The sequence below is a fragment of the Copadichromis virginalis genome, linkage group LG22, assembly GCF_057382275.1.
Source record: "Copadichromis virginalis isolate Kocher_CV1m ecotype Utaka linkage group LG22, C_Virginalis_male_GT1.1, whole genome shotgun sequence".
NCBI lineage: Eukaryota > Metazoa > Chordata > Actinopteri > Cichliformes > Cichlidae > Copadichromis > Copadichromis virginalis.
Window position 1 is genome coordinate 14657852 of NC_140638.1, and position 23151 is coordinate 14681002.

Below are 23151 nucleotides of genomic sequence, written 5' to 3' on the forward strand. Positions count from 1 at the left end.
CAGGTTGTATGTGACAAGCCTGGTTTGATGCAGATGTAGAGCATTTAATGAAAACATCATCCTAAAATTAAAATTATAATGGAATGAGTTTGATTTAGAGTGTTTATAAAATGGAGCAGCAGGAACAATCCTGGGACAGGTTTGTCTGCTTGCAATAAGAAAAATGTAAGAAATGTTTACAGTAAATTCATAAATCAATCAATTCAGCATCAGAATAAAGATGATACCACCATGGATGGAGGATGTTCCTATGAACAGCTTTGCACATCACTGTCTACACGTTTACCTCCATAAGGTGTTGTGTTACTGGTGTTGCTTCAACCTTCATGTTGTGCAGGTTGGGGGATCAGATGTCCCTCTATAAGGGGGACTGCACAGCATTTTTATGCTTTCCCCCCTCTCCCACATCTTGAACCAATGTCCCACATTTTACAGGCTCTGCAGGACATCCACCTTTCTAAACACTGGATTTTCCTCAGTACATATAAAGTTGGTGCTTTTATCATGAACAAATATATCATTCTGTGCAATATAGTGGAAAATACCACAAAGCAGATGACAGATATACTGAGAAATAGAGTTATTTTTCAGTTTCACATAAGAGAAAAAATGGTGTGAAGCGACACAGTATATTTGTGTGATATTTGGCTAAAGATTCATAAATTGTCAGCTAGTGCTCCAAAAAGACCTATGGATACATCCTTACTCAAACCTATAGACTGTTACCAGACAGAAGCGCAGCTGAAATAACAAGGGGGAGTGAAAACTTCCCTTTATTCTTATTGTGTTTACCTAGCAAGAGTTGAAAAGTCTGACATGCGGCTTATTGTGATCTAGTCACCCTGTGTGCATGTCTGGTATGGCTACTCAGCAGCCATACATTACAGGGAATGAAAAAATCTTTTCAATTTGTTATTGTTGCAATTGCATTCTCTTAATAAAACCCAGTATCTACAGTGCAGGCTCTCCTACTGAAGGTTTTTGAGATACCTACAAAAAATGTCCAGTTCACCAGCAGTTTAATGCTCTAAAGATTTATTTCAGTCCTTCATGTTGGAGACTCAGATGTTAACACATGGCAGTACAGCACTTTAAAGATGTTATGTGGACTCTGCTGACTCCATTGCTTCTTCTGGCACATTGGCAAGTGGCAGGAAGTCACGAGGAAAGGTGTACTCAGTCATGTTGCAAAGTCCGGACACCACACAGCAGCTCAAGGCGCTGCGGAAAATCTCCATGTCGCACGCCTCATACCACTCATTGGTTAAAGTGTCGTAGTACTCAACGTTCGAAGTGGTGGTGAAGCCGTTGAAACCCCCGACGACAAAGAGGCGATCGTCAATTACCTCAATGCCAAAGTTGCTGCGGGGGGTCAGCATAGAGGACACGAGGTTCCACGTATTGGAATGTGGGTTGTAAGCCTCAGCGGTGCGCAGACGGTTGTTTCCATCGAAGCCACCAACCTAAAAGTAAATACGTGGGTCAAATGATTGAATGTAAGTGTAACCAGCTTCACCGTACCCCTGTAAGAAAATGTACCTGCTATATGTCTTTAGCTGTTTTTGCACAGATACTCCAGAAAATGACTGAAGAATTAAGTTGCAATACTGTCCAAAGTTTCCCTTAATATGTAGCAGATACAAGGAGATTGTTTACCTTAGGTGTGATCTGACTACTGGAAATACTCTGATTGGTTTAGGGTTTTACCTGGATAAAGCGAACAGCTACCTGACATATTCTCATGCTGTTATATGGAGTTTACACATAAAAATTGTTTAAAAAAGGCCCATTAATGTCCCAGTATTTGCATCCTCACAGGCCCACATTTGTTGGGAATGTCTAGAAAAGATCAGGGTGCAGTGGTGTGTGAAAATGACTTCTGAATTAAAAGGAGAAAGTAAAATAAAGTAGAAGCCAGCTGTTGAGGAAGTCTGTATGAGACCTTTTTTCACTCAAGCCTCAACTACAGCTATTAAAGCACTGTTGTCTATCACACCACGCTATTATCAACAAAGATGAATAGCCCTCGACAAAAAGTATTTGTGTTTTCAGTATAAATGTCTTCACAGCTCTTTTGCCTTTAGTCCAAAAAGGAACATTGAGTTCCAGTCCTTTCTTCCTATAACAGATTAAAGTAGCCCTGACAGGCCTTGGGGCCTAAAAGCCTGATCAAAGACCCTGAGGTCAGCACCAGGGTAAGGTCACTGCATTCTGCTGATAATAACTTTTCCTTTATTTGATTAGAGACTTAGTCTGAATAGAAAATAAATACTAAACGGTAGCTAGCTAAATAAAGAAGGGTGTCTCAGAAGGTGAGACTAAAATCTTTGCTTTTTACCAAAGGGTGCAGCTGCAAAACAACTAAATAAGTGGTTTTAAGGCAAATAGCAAGATAAAATTTACAGCTAAAATGCCTACCGTCCCCAGAGGATGAGTTCTAATCACTTGGCTTATTCCCTCATTTTTCTAAAGGTGTTGCAGGATGAGTTTGAAATTGTCTCTAACATATGTCCTCTATGGAACGATGAGGATGACAATGTTGGTTTTGAATAAGTATTTCTGTTGTACTGAGTGAAATGTGAAATCATCAGTGAAATCATTAAAGACACAACATTTTGGTAATGAGGCACATGAAAAAAAAAAATGAGGCAGAAACATTAATCGGTTAAATTAATACATAGAATGAGTAAGAATGCCTTCTCTGAACCTGTGGTCAGGATAGGAATCTGATCATTGATAAATACAAAACAAAGTTAACAAAATTCTGTGTCAGCCAAATCTGTGTTAAGCCTTGCTGATCAAAGCACATTACAGATTTGATTTGTATGTTACGTGAGTGTCAGCACTACTTTGTGGTCTTACTGCAAAGACATGATCCGCATATGCAATGACACCTATCCCGCTGCGGCGGCTGTTCATGGGACTGATCATCGTCCACTGGTTGCTCTCTGGGTTGTAATATTCAGCTGTCTGCAGACACTCGTTGCCATTGAATCCACCACAAATGTAAATCTGAAAACAAAAAAGGGACATTAAATATCTTTACATTTCTTAGTCATTTGTGAAGTAAGACCGATACTCAGTACCCAAGTGTCCAACTGAAAAATACAAATGTGTAATAACAAATGTGTGTGTTTTACAATTACCTGTCATAAAAACATGTTTATGCACCCAAATTTTACCTGAGTATGTGGGACTTCTTTCAGTCAGAAAGCCAGAAATGAATCAAACATAACATTCAATCAATAAGGCTAATTTTTCTGTTCAGGAATGCAGATATATAATTGTAATCTGGGATCATAATATAATAAAATAATGATGTGTTTTACTATTTTTTTAATATCTGTTATATTTTAGTTGACAAGTCAACTCAACTAAAGTACTGTACATAAATGCAAAGATGCACTTGTGATCAGTTAGAAACAAAATAGATATATATTAGTATATTTTTCAACTTTTTAAACTATACTTTTAAATTTGAAAACATGAACATAGAAACCAGTTTGTGACCTATCTTGCACCTCGCTTCACTGTAAAAATGTGTATTCCCTGACTGGTTGGCAAGTGGTTGCTGGAGGTTGATGGCTGTCACTACTGTGAAATTGTAACCAGGAAGGTGTTGCACCACAAGCCTCCTTGTGTTTCCTTTGGTCGTAAGCAGACTGTTGAGGTTTGCATGGAGTACTCTGACTTGTCTGCAAATACTCACAAACTATTTGCTGTAGAAATCTGTAGAGTCTTTCATACAATCACTGCCTAACCAGCTGAGGAGTACACATTTTTCCCTAGCAACTGGTTGTTACCAAAGGTTGCTGACAGGTCTCTAGGCCTGTGTGCCTGAGACCCTACTCTATTTCTCTGCTACTCTTTTACTTCACCCACCCGGTTGTTAAGTGTTGTGCAGCTGGCGTCGCTCCTCTGTTCGTGCATCGGTGCAATAAGACTCCACTGGTTGATTTCAGGTTGATAGCGCTCTGCACTGCTGAGTCGTACATGCCCGTCGTAGCCTCCCAGGGCATAGATGAACCCGTTCAACACAGTCACACTCACATAGCAGCGGCGGAAGTGCATGGGCCCCACCTCATTACAGGCGCGAGTGGTCAGGTCAAACCTACGGACGCTGCTGAAATGCTCCACCCTGTCGAAGCCACCAATGAAGTAGACGTACCCGTTGAGGAAGGCGGCTCCATGATAAGCACGAGGATACTCGAGGTTGTTCGTTACGTTTACCCAGCGGTTAGCCCGGCAATCGTAGGCCTCGATGCCGTTAGTTGGATCACCACCACTCCACCCCCCAATGGCCAGCAGGATGGAATGAGGCAGGCGGGGACGAGCAAGAGGGTGACACAAGCCAGACATGAAGGGTCTGCTTCCTAGACCATGTATGTCTAAGATAACATTACTTATCATGGACACGCACTCAGAATTGGCCCCCACCAGCTCACTAGACAGCAAATTGTCCTTTAGGTAGTCTGACGTCATCAATCCCAGTCGGACCTATAGAGAGATGACAGAAGAGAATATGACTATGAATTTCAACTACATCAGTTTTAGTAAACTCAAGCTTCTTTAGGATAATGCTCCTAATGTTGTTTAATTTTCTTATTGCTAGCAAGAGAGCGACCAAAGTCAGACACCATTAGTCTTTTCGTCAGCAGGGACAGTTTTTAGTCATAGCCCTAGCAACTATACTTAATAAATATAATTTATTCTATAGCATGTGTGTAGAGATCTGATACGGTTTTAATGCTCTTGAAGAGAATTTCTTAAATGTGGTTTGGCTACAGCTGAAAAGAGCAACATCTTGAGATATTAAAGCATCCTTATACCCAGATGGATCGACTCAATCTATGACTTAAATGCTGAAGATTTAAGTCCAAACTAAATGTAGTAATGAAAGTTTATAGACCTTGGGCAACAGAGCGGTGAGGTGTTGTTTCCGTTCTGCAGGTACATGGCTAATCCACTTTGTAAGCACTTCATACACAGTGGTCTCCAACTGCACATTGAGGTCGTCTCTATCAAGGATGTCAGCAAGTTCCTCCACAGTTAGCTGCAGGAACTCCTCCTCAAGAACAACCTGCTTAAAGTTATTGATGATGTAGTGGTAGGCCTTGGCGCGTAGTTCGGGTGATAAGCATACTTTTGTGAACTGCCAAATGCCAACGCAGTTCTCTGGGCACAGTTGCTCCCCGAGGAAGTCAGAGCAGAGTTTCACAATGTCCATTGCATTGAATTGATCAGCTGCCATGAGAAGTTCCACTACATTTTCCTCCGTTATGGAAACTGAGCCAGTGTATGCAAAGTCAATGATGAGTGCCATCATCTCAGGAGACACGCCACGTATGTTGAAGACCTGTTTGTCTGGGTTGCTCCAGCGGCTGAAAAGAGCCCTGAGGGTAGAGATGGAGACAGAGTAGAGAATATTAAAAGGTGTGGAGGCAACAAGATAATAAACTATGTCATGCACAAGCAAGATAAATATATAAAATCTGTTGACAGGAATGGAAATGATTTCCTAATTACATTTGTTGCTATGTGATTACTGTGATAGTCTTGTAATGTCTAGTCCATATTGCCATAGAGTATATAACTCCAAAACAGAGTTTGTACATGTTTAGTGCGCTTGATTGTTGGGTTTTCAATGTCTTTATTACATTGGCACCATGTTTATGAAGCTTTTGCCAAACACAATGCAGTCCCACACCACGACAGAGCCTCCACCGTGTTTTAAAGTTAACTCTAGACACTCACTGTTGTACCTCTATGACAAATGTTGAAATCAACTCCATAAGGCCAGTTTGCTCTGATCTTTAGTCTAGTTATTGCATAATTTGGCATACCTCAGTCTGTTTCCTTTCCTTATGGAAGTTCCAGTGCATGTTGCTTAATTACAGTCTCTGTTTTCCTTCCAAAACCATTTCTGATGAGGTTTCATGATAAGTAGATGGATTAAATGGTTTTGTGTCAGGAATTTGCTGGACTTCTTAAGGACATGACTTTCGGATACTGTTCATCTGCTGTAGATCATTACTTTTTTATGTGTGCTACTCCTTGTTTTGTCTTTAACGCTGGTTCTTCACTAAGTTGTGTGTTATGTGTAGAAACAATAATGGTTCATCCTTCGAGTTATGGTAGGTGTCCTTTTTATGCTTGAATGATTCATAGATCAGCATTAAATGGCTTAACAAACAAATAAACAAATGAACAAAAACTCATCTATAAACTTTTGCTCAGCGTATGACTTTATAACAGAGTTCAATCTTTTTAGTATCAGTAAGCCTGGTGTGTTTTATTGGGTTGATAAGAGTGCATCAAAATGTTGTAACTTAATAAAACACATAAATTAGACTTCAGTTCAACACAGTCTGAATTTAGTTCATATAATAACCAAGTGATTCACAGTGCTTTTTAAATGGCACATTTACTGAAGTGGAATCTCTGTGAAGGTAAAGATGAAATCTGCAAATGTTTGCATTATGTTTTGGGTGTATCTGTCAGTTGACCGTGACAAAGTCTTTCTATCACAAAAGTTTTATGATTCAACCCGTTCCTTTTTGTTGGCACTGTTTCACAGACTAAGTACATGAATTACATTTTTCACAGGTATAAACCAGTCAACTGTCCTTCACATTATCAGGTAAGCAACTCACCTGAAGTACGGCGTACAGTTACACAGGATGACCCTGTGGACCGGAAATTCAACATCCTCCACTTTGATGATTGCATCACAAAATTGTCCCTCCGAACGGAGTTCATTATACACTGAGCTCGACTTGTATGGCGGCTGGCCTTCTTCACTCATCTTGAGTTTTGTGACTGTTTTTCTTAGTTTTTTTGTCTGAAGTTTGTCTTGAAGTGTTCAGATCACAAAATCAAACCTAACTGTGGAATTTGGGGAATGGAGCCTATGACATCATCATGACTTGGCAACAGTTGCCCCATAGAATTGTTTTGAAATGTATATTTACATTGTTTTAATGAACCTTTCATTGCATAAAAGCTTTGTTTTGATTTGATTTGGATTTAAAAAAATGCATATGAGCCTCACAGATAGCATACAGCATTTTGTATGTTTGCCTCACAGAGGTCAACTAGTAAAATAAGCACTTCAAAACACTCTTACGAATGGACTACAATATCATATTTAGCTCACATTTAACCTTAATAGGCCATTTTTTTAATAAAATGACTTTGTAATATCCGAACACAGATAATACAAAGTGTGGCTAAGCTGTTTTCTTGGGTTGTATTAGACTTTTATCTAGTTGGAAAAATGGGCTCCTGCACTTTACTGATGTACAATAGTAGTAAGAAAGAAAGAAACAAACAAAACACATATATACACTGTATGTATAGTACAAGACTGTTATAATGACGGTGCTTGACAGTATTACCTCAAACAGGTGCAAGCAGTCACCTGTCTGAGCACAGACTGCAGATCTGTTGTTGAGCAATTTCTTTCCATTCATAGATATATGCAGCATCCAGCTGCAATGGGTTCTGGTTGCCTCTAATGAACATGCCAGCCCAAAATTACCCAGGCATATTCAGTGGGAGAGATATCAACACTAAATGCTGGCCAAGGAAGTGTCTGGATATGCTAGTGATCTCTGGCAATGTGGAGGCGACACTCAAACTGCCACAGGCCGGGTTGTCGTACAGGTTAGAGAACTTCATCTCGATAGCTCTGTCAAGTCACTTCCACCAAGAACAGTCAGATGGTCATGCAAGGGATCACGTGGGATCATGCGTCATGCATGCTCAGCCTGGCATCAGGATGCTTCAGTCAGATGCAGCAGGGTGGCAGTGATGACAGTATAAGGCATACACCTGCTTCTAATATTGAGACTCGTGCCTTGAGAATGCGGCACCCGTCTATGCATCCAGACAGGTTGCCAGTCTGTCACAGAGAGACAGAAAGGACATTCACACTCACACCTATGACTAATTAAGAATTGCCAGTTTAGCCTCATATGCGTTTTTGTTCGCTAATCACTGTGCCACATGTGTGCACGATGGCAGTGGCTTACAAGATACATCTGGTGGTCAATAAATTAGCAGGTCAGTGGCTTGATCACTGGCTTCTGCATTCTGAGGAGTCTGAATATGAGTGTGCGCGAATGGGAATGCATTAACTTGAACCTATTCTGAGCTGTACAAGTGAGTTTATTTGGGCTTGGCAAAGAAACCCCAACCTCGCCACTGACTAAAATCATTCAACTTGAACCAAAGACTGCTCGCAGAATATGTTTGGGTTCTCTACAATATTAAAATGATGTACTAAGAAACGCATTTAAAAGAAAGACTGACAATTTATTGCATTTGCAACATAAGCCTTGTTTTGTTTTTGTTTGTTTTTCTGACTGGTATAGCACTAAAGCGGAACTTGTTATAATTTACAAAGTTAAGCAGAAAATTAGGCCATTGTAGCTCCGTCAAGCTTTCACTGTATGACAGAAAACAGATCAGCCTTAAATGGCTTAACAAACAAATAAACAAATGAACAAAAACCAAACCATTCCTCGGGTACAAGCACTGGACTAAAAAGGGTGAAAAATGTCCAAACGAAACCTTTACAAGCCTTCAAAAAAAACACGTTGAGAACTATTGCTCAAGTGGACTTTTAAAAAATCATTTGTTTCAAAGCAAAATATAAAAAAATGAGAGGCAACTCAAAACTTTTGCTCAGCGTATAACTGTATAACAAAATTCAACATTTTTAGTATCAGGAAGTCTGGTGTGTCTTACTGTATCAAACAGTGGGGAAGATATTAATATAACTTAATAAAACACTTCAATTAGACTTCACACAATCACCAAGTGATTCACAGTGCTTTTTAAATGGCACATTTACTGAAGTGGAATCTCTGTGAAGGTAAAGATGAAATCTGCAAATGTTTGCATTATGTTTTGGGTGTATCTGTCAGTTGACCGTGACAAAGTCTTTCTATCACAAAAGTTTTATGATTCAACCCGTTCCTTTTTGTTGGCACTGTTTCACAGACTAAGTACATGAATTACATTTTTCACAGGTATAAACCAGTCAACTGTCCTTCACATTATCAGGTAAGCAACTCACCTGAAGTACGGCGTACAGTTACACAGGATGACCCTGTGGACCGGAAATTCAACATCCTCCACTTTGATGATTGCATCACAAAATTGTCCCTCCGAACGGAGTTCATTATACACTGAGCTCGACTTGTATGGCGGCTGGCCTTCTTCACTCATCTTGAGTTTTGTGACTGTTTTTCTTAGTTTTTTTGTCTGAAGTTTGTCTTGAAGTGTTCAGATCACAAAATCAAATCTAACTGTGGAATTTGGGGAATGGAGCCTATGACATCATCATGACTTGGCAACAGTTGCCCCATAGAATTGTTTTGAAATGTATATTTACATTGTTTTAATGAACCTTTCATTGCATAAAAGCTTTGTTTTGATTTGATTTGGATTTTAAAAATTGCATATGAGCCTCACAGATAGCATACAGCATTTTGTATGTTTGCCTCACAGAGGTCAACTAGTAAAATAAGCACTTCAAAACACTCTTACGAATGGACTACAATATCATATTTAGCTCATATTCAACGTTAATAGGACGTTTTTTCAGATTTTTCTGCATTTTATGGTTTCGTGTGTTGGCTCTGTTATTACTGAGGTTCCAGTTGTTGGGGACGTGCTGTACTAGACTCCGTTATGTTGAAATAACAGTTCCCAACAAAAATGCAATCCAGTTTATCTCCCCAGGAAACTACAAACACACAAATAAACATTTGTAACCATCAGTTTTTACCCACATTTTAATACACAATGCTGTAACATGAACAGAGTCAAAGTATTGTGTATTAGTGATGGTCCTGTTTTTATGCATGCTAGGTCATTGGAAAAAATTCTTTGTGGACACTTCATTATACCCCCTGTACTTTCCTTACTACACAAGCCAAAATATTTGTTATTAAACATATGAGTCTAAAAATACATGACAGTGCCAAACACAGATATTACAAAGTGTGATTCATGGTTAAGCTGTTTTCTTGGGTTGTATAAGACTTTTATCTAGTTGGAAAAATGGGCTCCTGCACTTTACTGATGTACAATAGTAGTAAGAAACAAACAAACAAACAAACAAAACACAGGTTTATGATCTAAATAGATTTTTATAGAGCCACAATATGATATACGCACTGCATGTATAGTGCAAGACTGTTATAATGACGGTGCTTGACAGTGTTACCACAGACAGGTGCAAGCAGTCACCTGTCTGAGCACAAACTGCACGCACGTCCAACTCTGTTGCTGAGCAATTGCTCAAAGATATAATATATACGACTAAAAGCAGGTTGTATATGACAAGCCTGGTTTGATGCAGATGTAGAGCATTTAATGAAAACATCATCCTAAAATTAAAATTATAATGGAATGAGTTTGATTTAGAGTGTTTATAAAATGGAGCAGCAGGAACAATCCTGGGACAGGTTTGTCTGCTTGCAATAAGAAAAATGTAAGAAATGTTTACAGTAAATTCATAAATCAATCAATTCAGCATCAGAATAAAGATTACACCACCATGGATGGAGGATGTTCCTATGAACAGCTTTGCACATCACTGTCTACACGTTTACCTCCATAAGGTGTTGTGTTACTGGTGTTACTTCATACTTCATGTTGTGCAGGTTGGGGGATCAGATGTCCCTCTATAAGGGGGACTGCACAGAATTTTTATGCTTTCCCCCCTCTCCCACATCTTGAACCAATGTCCCACATTTTACAGGCTCTGCAGGACATCCACCTTTCTAAACACTGGATTTTCCTCAGTACATATAAAGTTGGTGCTTTTATCATGAACAAATATATCATTCTGTGCAATATAGTGGAAAATACCACAAAGCAGATGACAGATATACTGAGAAATAGAGTTATTTTTCAGTTTCACATAAGAGAAAAAATGGTGTGAAGCGACACAGTATATTTGTGTGATATTTGGCTAAAGATTCATAAATTGTCAGCTAGTGCTCCAAAAAGACCTATGGATACATCCTTACTCAAACCTATAGACTGTTACCAGACAGAAGCGCAGCTGAAATAACAAGGGGGAGTGAAAACTTCCCTTTATTCTTATTGTGTTTACCTAGCAAGAGTTGAAAAGTCTGACATGCGGCTTATTGTGATCTAGTCACCCTGTGTGCATGTCTGGTATGGCTACTCAGCAGCCATACATTACAGGGAATGAAAAAATCTTTTCAATTTGTTATTGTTGCAATTGCATTCTCTTAATAAAACCCAGTATCTACAGTGCAGGCTCTCCTACTGAAGGTTTTTGAGATACCTACAAAAAATGTCCAGTTCACCAGCAGTTTAATGCTCTAAAGATTTATTTCAGTCCTTCATGTTGGAGTCTCAGATGTTAACACATGGCAGTACAGCACTTTAAAGATGTTATGTGGACTCTGCTGACTCCATTGCTTCTTCTGGCACATTGGCAAGTGGCAGGAAGTCACGAGGAAAGGTGTACTCAGTCATGTTGCAAAGTCCGGACACCACACAGCAGCTCAAGGCGCTGCGGAAAATCTCCATGTCGCACGCCTCATACCACTCATTGGTTAAAGTGTCGTAGTACTCAACGTTCGAAGTGGTGGTGAAGCCGTTGAAACCCCCGACGACAAAGAGGCGATCGTCAATTACCTCAATGCCAAAGTTGCTGCGGGGGGTCAGCATAGAGGACACGAGGTTCCACGTATTGGAATGTGGGTTGTAAGCCTCAGCGGTGCGCAGACGGTTGTTTCCATCGAAGCCACCAACCTAAAAGTAAATACGTGGGTCAAATGATTGAATGTAAGTGTAACCAGCTTCACCGTACCCCTGTAAGAAAATGTACCTGCTATATGTCTTTAGCTGTTTTTGCACAGATACTCCAGAAAATGACTGAAGAATTAAGTTGCAATACTGTCCAAAGTTTCCCTTAATATGTAGCAGATACAAGGAGATTGTTTACCTTAGGTGTGATCTGACTACTGGAAATACTCTGATTGGTTTAGGGTTTTACCTGGATAAAGCGAACACCTGACATATTCTCATGCTGTTATATGGAGTTTACACATAAAAATTGTTTAAAAAAGGCCCATTAACGTCCCAGTATTTGCATCCTCACAGGCCCACATTTGTTGGGAATGTCTAGAAAAGATCAGGGTGCAGTGGTGTGTGAAAATGACTTCTGGGTTAAGAGGAGAAAGTAAAATAAAGTAGAAGCCAGCTGTTGTGGAAGTCTGTGAGAACTTTTTTCACTCAAGCCTCAACTACAGCTATTAAAGCACTGTTGTCTATCACACCACGCTATTATCAACAAAGATGAATAGCCCTCGACAAAAAGTATTTGTGTTTTCAGTATAAATGTCTTCACAGCTCTTTTGCCTTTAGTCCAAAAAGGAACATTGAGTTCCAGTCCTTTCTTCCTATAACAGATTAAAGTAGCCCTGACAGGCCTTGGGGCCTAAAAGCCTGATCAAAGACCCTGAGGTCAGCACCAGGGTAAGGTCACTGCATTCTGCTGATAATAACTTTTCCTTTATTTGATTAGAGACTTAGTCTGAATAGAAAATAAATACTAAACGGTAGCTAGCTAAATAAAGAAGGGTGTCTCAGAAGGTGAGACTAAAATCTTTGCTTTTTACCAAAGGGTGCAGCTGCAAAACAACTAAATAAGTGGTTTTAAGGCAAATAGCAAGATAAAATTTATAGCTAAAATGCCTACCGTCCCCAGAGGATGAGTTCTAATCACTTGGCTTATTCCCTCATTTTTCTAAAGGTGTTGCAGGATGAGTTTGAAATTGTCTCTAACATATGTCCTCTATGGAACGATGAGGATGACAATGTTGGTTTTGAATAAGTATTTCTGTTGTACTGAGTGAAATGTGAAATCATCAGTGAAATCATTAAAGACACAACATTTTGGTAATGAGAAACATGAAAAAAAAAATGAGGCAGAAACATTAATCGGTTAAATTAATACATAGAATGAGTAAGAATGCCTTCTCTGAACCTGTGGTCAGGATAGGAATCTGATCATTGATAAATACAAAACAAAGTTAACAAAATTCTGTGTCAGCCAAATCTGTGTTAAGCCTTGCTGATCAAAGCACATTACAGATTTGATTTGTATGTTACGTGAGTGTCAGCACTACTTTGTGGTCTTACTGCAAAGACATGATCCGCATATGCAATGACACCTATCCCGCTGCGGCGGCTGTTCATGGGACTGATCATCGTCCACTGGTTGCTCTCTGGGTTGTAATATTCAGCTGTCTGCAGACACTCGTTGCCATTGAATCCACCACAAATGTAAATCTGAAAACAAAAAAGGGACATTAAATATCTTTACATTTCTTAGATTTCAGTTGGAAACAATGTTACCTGTAAGTGAAATGTTTCCACATCATTTGTGAAGTAAGACCGATACTCAGTACCCAAGTGTCCAACTGAAAAATACAAATGTGTAATAATAAATGTGTGTGTTTTACAATTACCTGTCATAAAAACATGTTTATGCACCCAAATTTTACCTGAGTATGTGGGACTTCTTTCAGTCAGAAACCCAGAAATGAATCAAACATAACATTCAATCAATAAGGCTAATTTTTCTGTTCAGGAATGCAGATATATAATTGTAATCTGGGATCTTAATATAATAAAATAATGATGTGTTTTACTATTTTTTTAATATCTGTTATATTTTAGTTGACAAGTCAACTCAACTAAAGTACTGTACATAAATGCAAAGATGCACTTGTGATCAGTTAGAAACAAAATAGATATATATTAGTATATTTTTCAACTTTTTAAACTATACTTTTAAATTTGAAAACATGAACATAGAAACCAGTTTGTGACCTATCTTGCACCTCGCTTCACTGTAAAAATGTGTATTCCCTGACTGGTTGGCAAGTGGTTGCTGGAGGTTGATGGCTGTCACTACTGTGAAATTGTAACCAGGAAGGTGTTGCACCACAAGCCTCCTTGTGTTTCCTTTGGTCGTAAGCAGACTGTTGAGGTTTGCATGGAGTACTCTGACTTGTCTGCAAATACTCACAAACTATTTGCTGTAGAAATCTGTAGAGTCTTTCATACAATCACTGCCTAACCAGCTGAGGAGTACACATTTTTCCCTAGCAACTGGTTGTTACCAAAGGTTGCTGACAGGTCTCTAGGCCTGTGTGCCTGAGACCCTACTCTATTTCTCTGCTACTCTTTTACTTCACCCACCCGGTTGTTAAGTGTTGTGCAGCTGGCGTCGCTCCTCTGTTCGTGCATCGGTGCAATAAGACTCCACTGGTTGATTTCAGGTTGATAGCGCTCTGCACTGCTGAGTCGTACATGCCCGTCGTAGCCTCCCAGGGCATAGATGAACCCGTTCAACACAGTCACACTCACATAGCAGCGGCGGAAGTGCATGGGCCCCACCTCATTACAGGCGCGAGTGGTCAGGTCAAACCTACGGACGCTGCTGAAATGCTCCACCCTGTCGAAGCCACCAATGAAGTAGACGTACCCGTTGAGGAAGGCGGCTCCATGATAAGCACGAGGATACTCGAGGTTGTTCGTTACGTTTACCCAGCGGTTAGCCCGGCAATCGTAGGCCTCGATGCCGTTAGTTGGATCACCACCACTCCACCCCCCAATGGCCAGCAGGATGGAATGAGGCAGGCGGGGACGAGCAAGAGGGTGACACAAGCCAGACATGAAGGGTCTGCTTCCTAGACCATGTATGTCTAAGATGACATTACTTATCATGGACACGCACTCAGAATTGGCCCCCACCAGCTCACTAGACAGCAAATTGTCCTTTAGGTAGTCAGACGTCATCAATCCCAGTCGGACCTACAGAGAGATGACAGAAGAGAATATGACTATGAATTTCAACTACATCAGTTTTAGTAAACTCAAGCTTCTTTAGGATAATGCTCCTAATGTTGTTTAATTTTCTTATTGCTAGCAAGAGAGCGACCAAAGTCAGACACCATTAGTCTTTTCGTCAGCAGGGACAGTTTTTAGTCATAGCCCTAGCAACTATACTTAATAAATATAATTTATTCTATAGCATGTGTGTAGAGATCTGATACGGTTTTAATTCTCTTGAAGAGAATTTCTTAACTGTGGTTTGGCTACAGCTGAAAAGAGCAAAATCTTGAGATATTAAAGCATCCTTATACCCAGATGGATCGACTCAATCTATGACTTAAATGCTGAAGATTTAAGTCCAAACTAAATGTAGTAATGAAAGTTTATAGACCTTGGGCAACAGAGCGGTGAGGTGTTGTTTCCGTTCTGCAGGTACATGGCTAATCCACTTTGTAAGCACTTCATACACAGTGGTCTCCAACTGCACATTGAGGTCGTCTCTATCAAGGATGTCAGCAAGTTCCTCCACAGTTAGCTGCAGGAACTCCTCCTCAAGAACAACCTGCTTAAAGTTATTGATGATGTAGTGGTAGGCCTTGGCGCGTAGTTCGGGTGATAAGCATACTTTTGTGAACTGCCAAATGCCAACGCAGTTCTCTGGGCACAGTTGCTCCCCGAGGAAGTCAGAGCAGAGTTTCACAATGTCCATTGCATTGAATTGATCAGCTGCCATGAGAAGTTCCACTACATTTTCCTCCGTTATGGAAACTGAGCCAGTGTATGCAAAGTCAATGATGAGTCCCATCATCTCAGGAGACACGCCAGGTATGTTGAAGACCTGTTTGTCTGGGTTGCTCCAGCGGCTGAAAAGAGCCCTGAGGGTAGAGATGGAGACAGAGTAGAGAATATTAAAAGGTGTGGAGGCAACAAGATAATAAACTATGTCATGCACAAGCAAGATAAATATATAAAATCTGTTGACAGGAATGGAAATGATTTCCTAATTACATGTGTTGCTATGTGATTACTGTGATAGTCTTGTAATGTCTAGTCCATATTGCCATAGAGTATATAACTCCAAAACAGAGTTTGTACATGTTTAGTGCGCTTGATTGTTGGGTTTTCAATGTCTTTATTACATTGGCACCATGTTTATGAAGCTTTTGCCAAACACAATGCAGTCCCACACCACGACAGAGCCTCCACCGTGTTTTAAAGTTAACTCTAGACACTCACTGTTGTACCTCTATGACAAATGTTGAAATCAACTCCATAAGGCCAGTTTGCTCTGATCTTTAGTCTAGTTATTGCATAATTTGGCATACCTCAGTCTGTTTCCTTTCCTTATGGAAGTTCCAGTGCATGTTGCTTAATTACAGTCTCTGTTTTCCTTCCACAACCATTTCTGATGAGGTTTCATGATAAGTAGATGGATTAAATGGTTTTGTGTCAGGAATTTGCTGGACTTCTTAAGGACATGACTTTCGGATACTGTTCATCTGCTGTAGATCATTACTTTTTTATGTGTGCTACTCCTTGTTTTGTCTTTAACGCTGGTTCTTCACTAAGTTGTGTGTTATGTGTAGAAACAATAATGGTTCATCCTTCGAGTTATGGTAGGTGTCCTTTTTATGCTTGAATGATTCATAGATCAGCATTAAATGGCTTAACAAACAAATAAACAAATGAACAAAAACTCATCTATAAACTTTTGCTCAGCGTATGACTTTATAACAGAGTTCAATCTTTTTAGTATCAGTAAGCCTGGTGTGTTTTATTGGGTTGATAAGAGTGCATCAAAATGTTGTAACTTAATAAAACACATAAATTAGACTTCAGTTCAACACAGTCTGAATTTAGTTCATATAATCACCAAGTGATTCACAGTGCTTTTTAAATGGCACATTTACTGAAGTGGAATCTCTGTGAAGGTAAAGATGAAATCTGCAAATGTTTGCATTATGTTTTGGGTGTATCTGTCAGTTGACCGTGACAAAGTCTTTCTATCACAAAAGTTTTATGATTCAACCCGTTCCTTTTTGTTGGCACTGTTTCACAGACTAAGTACATGAATTACATTTTTCACAGGTATAAACCAGTCAACTGTCCTTCACATTATCAGGTAAGCAACTCACCTGAAGTACGGCGTACAGTTACACAGGATGACCCTGTGGACCGGAAATTCAACATCCTCCACTTTGATGATTGCATCACAAAATTGTCCCTCCGAACGGAGTTCATTATACACTGAGCTCGACTTGTATGGCGGCTGGCCTTCTTCACTCATCTTGAGTTTTGTGACTGTTTTTCTTAGTTTTTTTGTCTGAAGTTTGTCTTGAAGTGTTCAGATCACAAAATCAAACCTAACTGTGGAATTTGGGGAATGGAGCCTATGACATCATCATGACTTGGCAACAGTTGCCCCATAGAATTGTTTTGAAATGTATATTTACATTGTTTTAATGAACCTTTCATTGCATAAAAGCTTTGTTTTGATTTGATTTGGATTTAAAAAATTGCATATGAGCCTCACAGATAGCATACAGCATTTTGTATGTTTGCCTCACAGAGGTCAACTAGTAAAATAAGCACTTCAAAACACTCTTACGAATGGACTACAATATCATATTTAGCTCACATTTAACCTTAATAGGCCATTTTTTTAATAAAATGACTTTGTAATATCCGAACACAGATATTACAAAGTGTGGCTAAGCTGTTTTCTTGGGTTGTATTAGACTTTTATCTAGTTGGAAAAATGGGCTCCTGCACTTTACTGATGTACAATAGTAGTAAGAAAGAAACAAACAAACAAAACACATATATACACTGTATGTATAGTACAAGACTGATATAATGACGGTGCTTGACAGTATTACCTCAAACAGGTGCAAGCAGTCACCTGTCTGAGCACAGACTGCAGATCTGTTGTTGAGCAATTTCTTTCCATTCATAGATATATGCAGCATCCAGCTGCAATGGGTTCTGGTTGCCTCTAATGAACATGCCAGCCCAAAATTACCCAGGCATATTCAGTGGGAGAGATATCAACACTAAATGCTGGCCAAGGAAGTGTCTGGATATGCTAGTGATCTCTGGCAATGTGGAGGCGACACTCAAACTGCCACAGGCCGGGTTGTCGTACAGGTTAGAGAACTTCATCTCGATAGCTCTGTCAAGTCACTTCCACCAAGAACAGTCAGATGGTCATGCAAGGGATCACGCGGGATCATGCGTCATGCATGCTCAGCCTGGCATCAGGATGCTTCAGTCAGATGCAGCAGGGTGGCAGTGATGACAGTATAAGGCATACACCTGCTTCTAATATTGAGACTCGTGCCTTGAGAATGCGGCACCCGTCTATGCATCCAGACAGGTTGCCAGTCTGTCACAGAGAGACAGAAAGGACATTCACACTCACACCTATGACTAATTAAGAATTGCCAGTTTAGCCTCATATGCGTTTTTGTTCGCTAATCACTGCACCACTGTGCCACATGTGTGCACGATGGCAGTGGCTTACAAGATACATCTGGTGGTCAATAAATTAGCAGGTCAGTGGCTTGATCACTGGCTTCTGCATTCTGAGGAGTCTGAATATGAGTGTGCGCGAATGGGAATGCATTAACTTGAACCTAATTTACAAAGTTAAGCAGAAAATTAGGCCATTGTAGCTCCGTCAAGCTTTCACTGTATGACAGAAAACAATGGGAACGGGTCTCTCTTCCCTTAAACCTATCAGCTGTGATTGAACACCTGAGTAGGTAATAAAGCATCTTATTGCAAACACATTCAACACAAACCACATTTTGTTTTTGGTTTTATTTCGCACACACAAACTCATTAAAAAAAAACATCCTTTTTTTTTTAAAGCTCACACACAGATTGTCTAATACATTCTCCCAACCTCACATGTACACGCATCATTACACGGAGGCATTCAGATATGCAGCTGCACACTTGCTCAAGCTTTATCACCCCCAAAATCTGTGCCCACTCCATGTTATTATACTACTGCCTTCCTCAAAGGCAAACACAGCAGGTAGCCTGAGATCTAATTAGCTAGTTAGTCTTTGGTTGACTGAGTAAAGACCCCATCCGAAATAAATCAGAGATCTCAGTTCGTGACATTTTGCTGTGATAAAGGGGAAACGTTCGCGGCTGTGAACAGTAGGAGAGGGCATTGTCCTGATGAATTTCTGCCAAACAAAGCTGTTTCTGATACGACAGTGTCTGAGGAGGTATTCATAAAAAAAAACAAACAGGCAGCATAGAAGAATGACTGTAATCAAACAGATTTCATCAAAACTACTTGAACTTATTTACTGGGGTCGCTGTGCTTGTTTTCAATTCACTGGCCCACTAATCTGTCTCGAAGGCAAAACAACTCAGAGTGAGATGTCAAAACATTCAGACACACAGCGTGAGACGAATATTTAAAGGGGGAATACTTTTTTTTTTTACAGGCCCAAAAGCAAAAACTGTGGCTATAAATAACTGCATGCGGCTGATATGGTGCCTCATCAATACGCATGACTGAAAGATTTCTGATGAATTTCCTCACTGCACCATTTGCACGCAAAAGGTTGGAGAAGACTGACCAAACGTGCAAACATGACGGCTCTGTGCTTTCATAATGTTGACACCACGTTTTGACCAAGCCTTAGAAAGTGAAACAAAATGCCCAGTGTTATCTTGTTCATTATATTGTTCCTAACAGGCCATTTCAGGTCTCAAAAAAGCCTCAGAGGGACAGTTCTAAACAAAGGAAGCACCAGAAAATAAATCAATTATATTCCTCCGCTCCATCATTATTTAGGTGCCTAAATTCATGGCTCAATGAAACCCAACATTTCAATTTTATTTATATAGCACCAAATCACAACAAGAGCCACTTCAAAGCATTTTATATTATAAGGTAAAGACACTACAATAATAGAAAAACACCAACAATCAAATAACCCCCTTTAAGCAAGCACTCACAGGTGACAGTGGGTAGGGAAAACTCTCCCTTTTAACAGGAAGAAACCTCCGGCACAACCAGGCTCGGGGATGGATGGCCATCTGCTACGATCTGTTGGGGAAGTCCCGAAAAGCCTAAGCCTATGTCAGCACAACAAAGGGAGGATTCAGGCTCACCTGATCCAGCCCTAACCCTAATCTAAAAATTAGAGAGGGTGTCTGTCTCCTGAATCCAAACCAGGAGCTGGTTCCACAGAAACATGTGAGATGCTAAAGCACTGCTGCCCTTCAACAAACTTTTATTGATAGAAATACAGTTACTCAAATAACAGAACAAAGAGAACAAAAGAGACAGGAGCCCTAGCTAAAACAAAGAAGAGGAAGAAGCACACGAATCAGCTGCATAATGGGATTTCGGATTCAGGTTTTTCATCAAAACTAGTCCTGAAAAACTAAACCAATAGTAATCAAGACTCAGAAATGTACTACCAGGTTCGACTCAGCCTATGGTTAATGAACAAAGCTATAGCAGCAATGAAGAAATAAAGCAGCTGCCATGCTTCGGCTTCTCTGGGTTTAAATTTTTGCAGCAAACCTTCAGCAAATAATCAGCTTTGAGAATAAACCAGAGGAGAGAGGATGATGAGGATGATAATAAAAAGCATAAAAAGACAATGAGCACCCCAAATCACCATCACCATCATCATCACTTGTAGAAATGAGACTCCAAAGTCACATCGGTGCTTATTTACGCAAAATAGTTTTTATTTACTCTAAAAAAGGTGTGGTGTAGATGCGTTCACAAATATATTAAGAAAAATGACAAAACACATACTGAAAGTGTCATTTTTAACAGTATTTTGTGGTGTAGGACAACAGCCTGTGTTACATCGGCATATTTGTTGTTTTGTTGTTTCTTTGAATCATTGTAGTAGAAAAATGAGAAAGAGGTTATTTCTACATACAAGGCATCGTCTACCTGAATCTAAACTCTTTCATTGTGCTACTATCTTTGAAAGAAAAGGTTTTAGGTTATAATTCATAAGAGGAAGTGCTTTTATATAAGAATAGGTAAACTAGCTTGTGGCTATAGTAGGCTACAGTAGTTCATAGTAGAATCTAAGTGTTCGGCGATGCACTCTGGTGCTGAAATATTGACCAAATGTCTCCTCTTCGTTCTCAACAAAAGTCTGAATCACATCGAGAACTGCCACATTAAATTCACAACAGCCAGAGATGATGAAAAGAAAAACAACCTGAAATCAGGAAGAGCCTTTGAGTCTTCAAATGGAGTTTGGTGTTTTCATGTAAAGCCCTCGAGCAAAACTGATCTTCTGATTGGATTTTAAAAAAAATACTGAGAAGAGAGCACAATAATTGTGACCAACTTATAGGAAGAAACTCTGGCTGTGTTCAAGGACTAGTGAGGATTAAAGAGAAGCCGGTTCAGCAGCACAGCTGTTGTTTCACATCTTAAACAATTCCAATATGCTGCCAAGGCAGAAGAGTGGCCACAGTTTTAACTGTTCAGGGTTTGCGTTTCGTCCATGTTTCAGCACCAGAGGTCTACAGCAGTACCTTCTACTCTCTACGATATTTTAGAATAATAATACGAGGCAGGCAGTGCATAAACCATGTACAAAAAGACCCATCCCGACCCAACCCAGAGCCCTCTGTCTAAAGGAGTAGAACCACCTGTGTGAACCCCTGGAAGCCTCTAATTTGGTCTTTCTGACCGGTTGTCACCGCAACATCACAGATTTAGCACTCAGCACACATAAAACCGAATAAAAATAATAATACACACACACATAAGCACTAATATCAACATAAAGTCAGCAAATAAACAGTCAATAAATTCCTTCTGTCTGCATTTTAGGGTTAGGGCATGTCTAATATAATGTATAATATATGTATAATAACATAGATTTATATTTATCTCAGGCTGGATTTCTATATCGTGATACAGTAATATATTTTCATGATAGTATTATATTGGGAGTGTTTTTATGACTACCACATCTAACAAGAAAACAAAAAAAAGAAAAAGTGATTATGGCACAGCATATTTTCTAAATGCTGCAAACTCAGATATGAAGCAATTGTTTTTCTTTTTACTATCAGTACATTTATCAGTCAAGTAACACTGTATACAGTGTTAAGCCAGAGCTATTCGTGGCATGGACTTCCAGATTGACTTTAATATGAACACAGAGTCCACTGTAAAACAAGAAAAAAAATCCACTATACTGGTCATTTACGTATTAGTTTGGGTTTTTTTTATCTGCCAGTTTCCTGCCATATTTTCTGGTCTGATTTTGTGCTGTGTGAGCACTGATGTGTGTCTATTTGAAGTCCTATTCTAATGTCTGACATGATAATTGGCAGTTTCTGTGGAAAGCTATTTGGTTGTGAAAGCTGCAGAAATCTTCACTTTTTAATGAAACACGGAGCGGGACAATGTTAGTCTGTCAAGAGGCTTATCCGTTACCTCCTGTCCCTCGTGAAACCGCTCAAAGCTCTTTCTTTCAAAGGCAAAAAAAGAGAAAGCTTTTTGTCCTCTTAGCAAATCATTTGAAAGATCATATCTATAGACGTAATCTGCTGTTTTGTGCCTGAGCTATCTGCCTTCAAACGCAACATCGGTCAAAAAAGAATTGTTGCCATAAATTTTACTTATTGCAATAAAATGGAAATAGAGCCATATTCATCATTTGTGTCTCTCTCTTTTCGCTCTCTCAAGAATGTTTTCCTGCGTGAGTTTAAGCGAGCGTATCCACGATTAACTGGAATTTTGACTAAACAATCCTCCGAGGTTCTCTCAGTCATTACGCTTAAATGTGACAGAGTGTTAATGCTCAGAGATTTTAACATTCATGAGGAAAAAACAAAAGAAACTGGAGCCACAGAGTGTGAGAGGAACAGAGATATGACACTAATGAAGATGTATGCTGCCAATACAGATCACTGTGTGTGTGTGTGTGTGTGTGTGTGTGTGTGTGTGTGTGTGTGTGTGTGTGTGTGTGTGTGTGTGTGTGTGTGTGTGTGTGTACTCCGGGAGAACGGACTTCATTGGGCTCTAAAGTGCCTACGAAATAGCTTGATAAATGCGAGTAGGAAAAAAATTACATTTGTCAGTCACAATTTATTCAGCTGGTAAAGCCTCCATTGCTCTATCACCCGTGTCATGTCTGTGCATCTATGTGTCATTACAACATCCTGCTGATTCATAAATTATCACCGGATTACTGTTTTCTTTATCACCTTGCTGAGCTACTGTTGCTTCCAAATGCA

The 23151-nt window shown here is 39.6% G+C and overlaps 2 protein-coding genes across 2 annotated transcripts; both read right to left on the reverse strand.

Annotated features, from left to right (window-relative positions):
* Positions 1–1018: 1018 nt before the first annotated feature.
* LOC146683018 (kelch-like protein 10) lies at positions 1019–6906 on the reverse strand. The gene is made up of 5 exons (XM_085446144.1): positions 6654–6906; positions 4910–5393; positions 3883–4497; positions 2863–3012; positions 1019–1463 (listed from the first exon to the last, which is right to left on the reverse strand). Exons 1-5 carry the CDS (start codon positions 6803–6805, stop codon positions 1101–1103), a joined length of 1764 nt encoding a protein of 587 aa, XP_085302270.1. The 5' UTR covers positions 6806–6906; the 3' UTR covers positions 1019–1100.
* Positions 6907–11340: 4434 nt separating this feature from the next.
* On the reverse strand, positions 11341–17280 carry LOC146683019 (kelch-like protein 10). Its single transcript, XM_085446146.1, has 5 exons — positions 17031–17280; positions 15287–15770; positions 14260–14874; positions 13195–13344; positions 11341–11802 (listed from the first exon to the last, which is right to left on the reverse strand). Exons 1-5 carry the CDS (start codon positions 17180–17182, stop codon positions 11440–11442), a joined length of 1764 nt encoding a protein of 587 aa, XP_085302272.1. The 5' UTR covers positions 17183–17280; the 3' UTR covers positions 11341–11439.
* Between the last annotated feature and the right edge of the window lie 5871 nt (positions 17281–23151).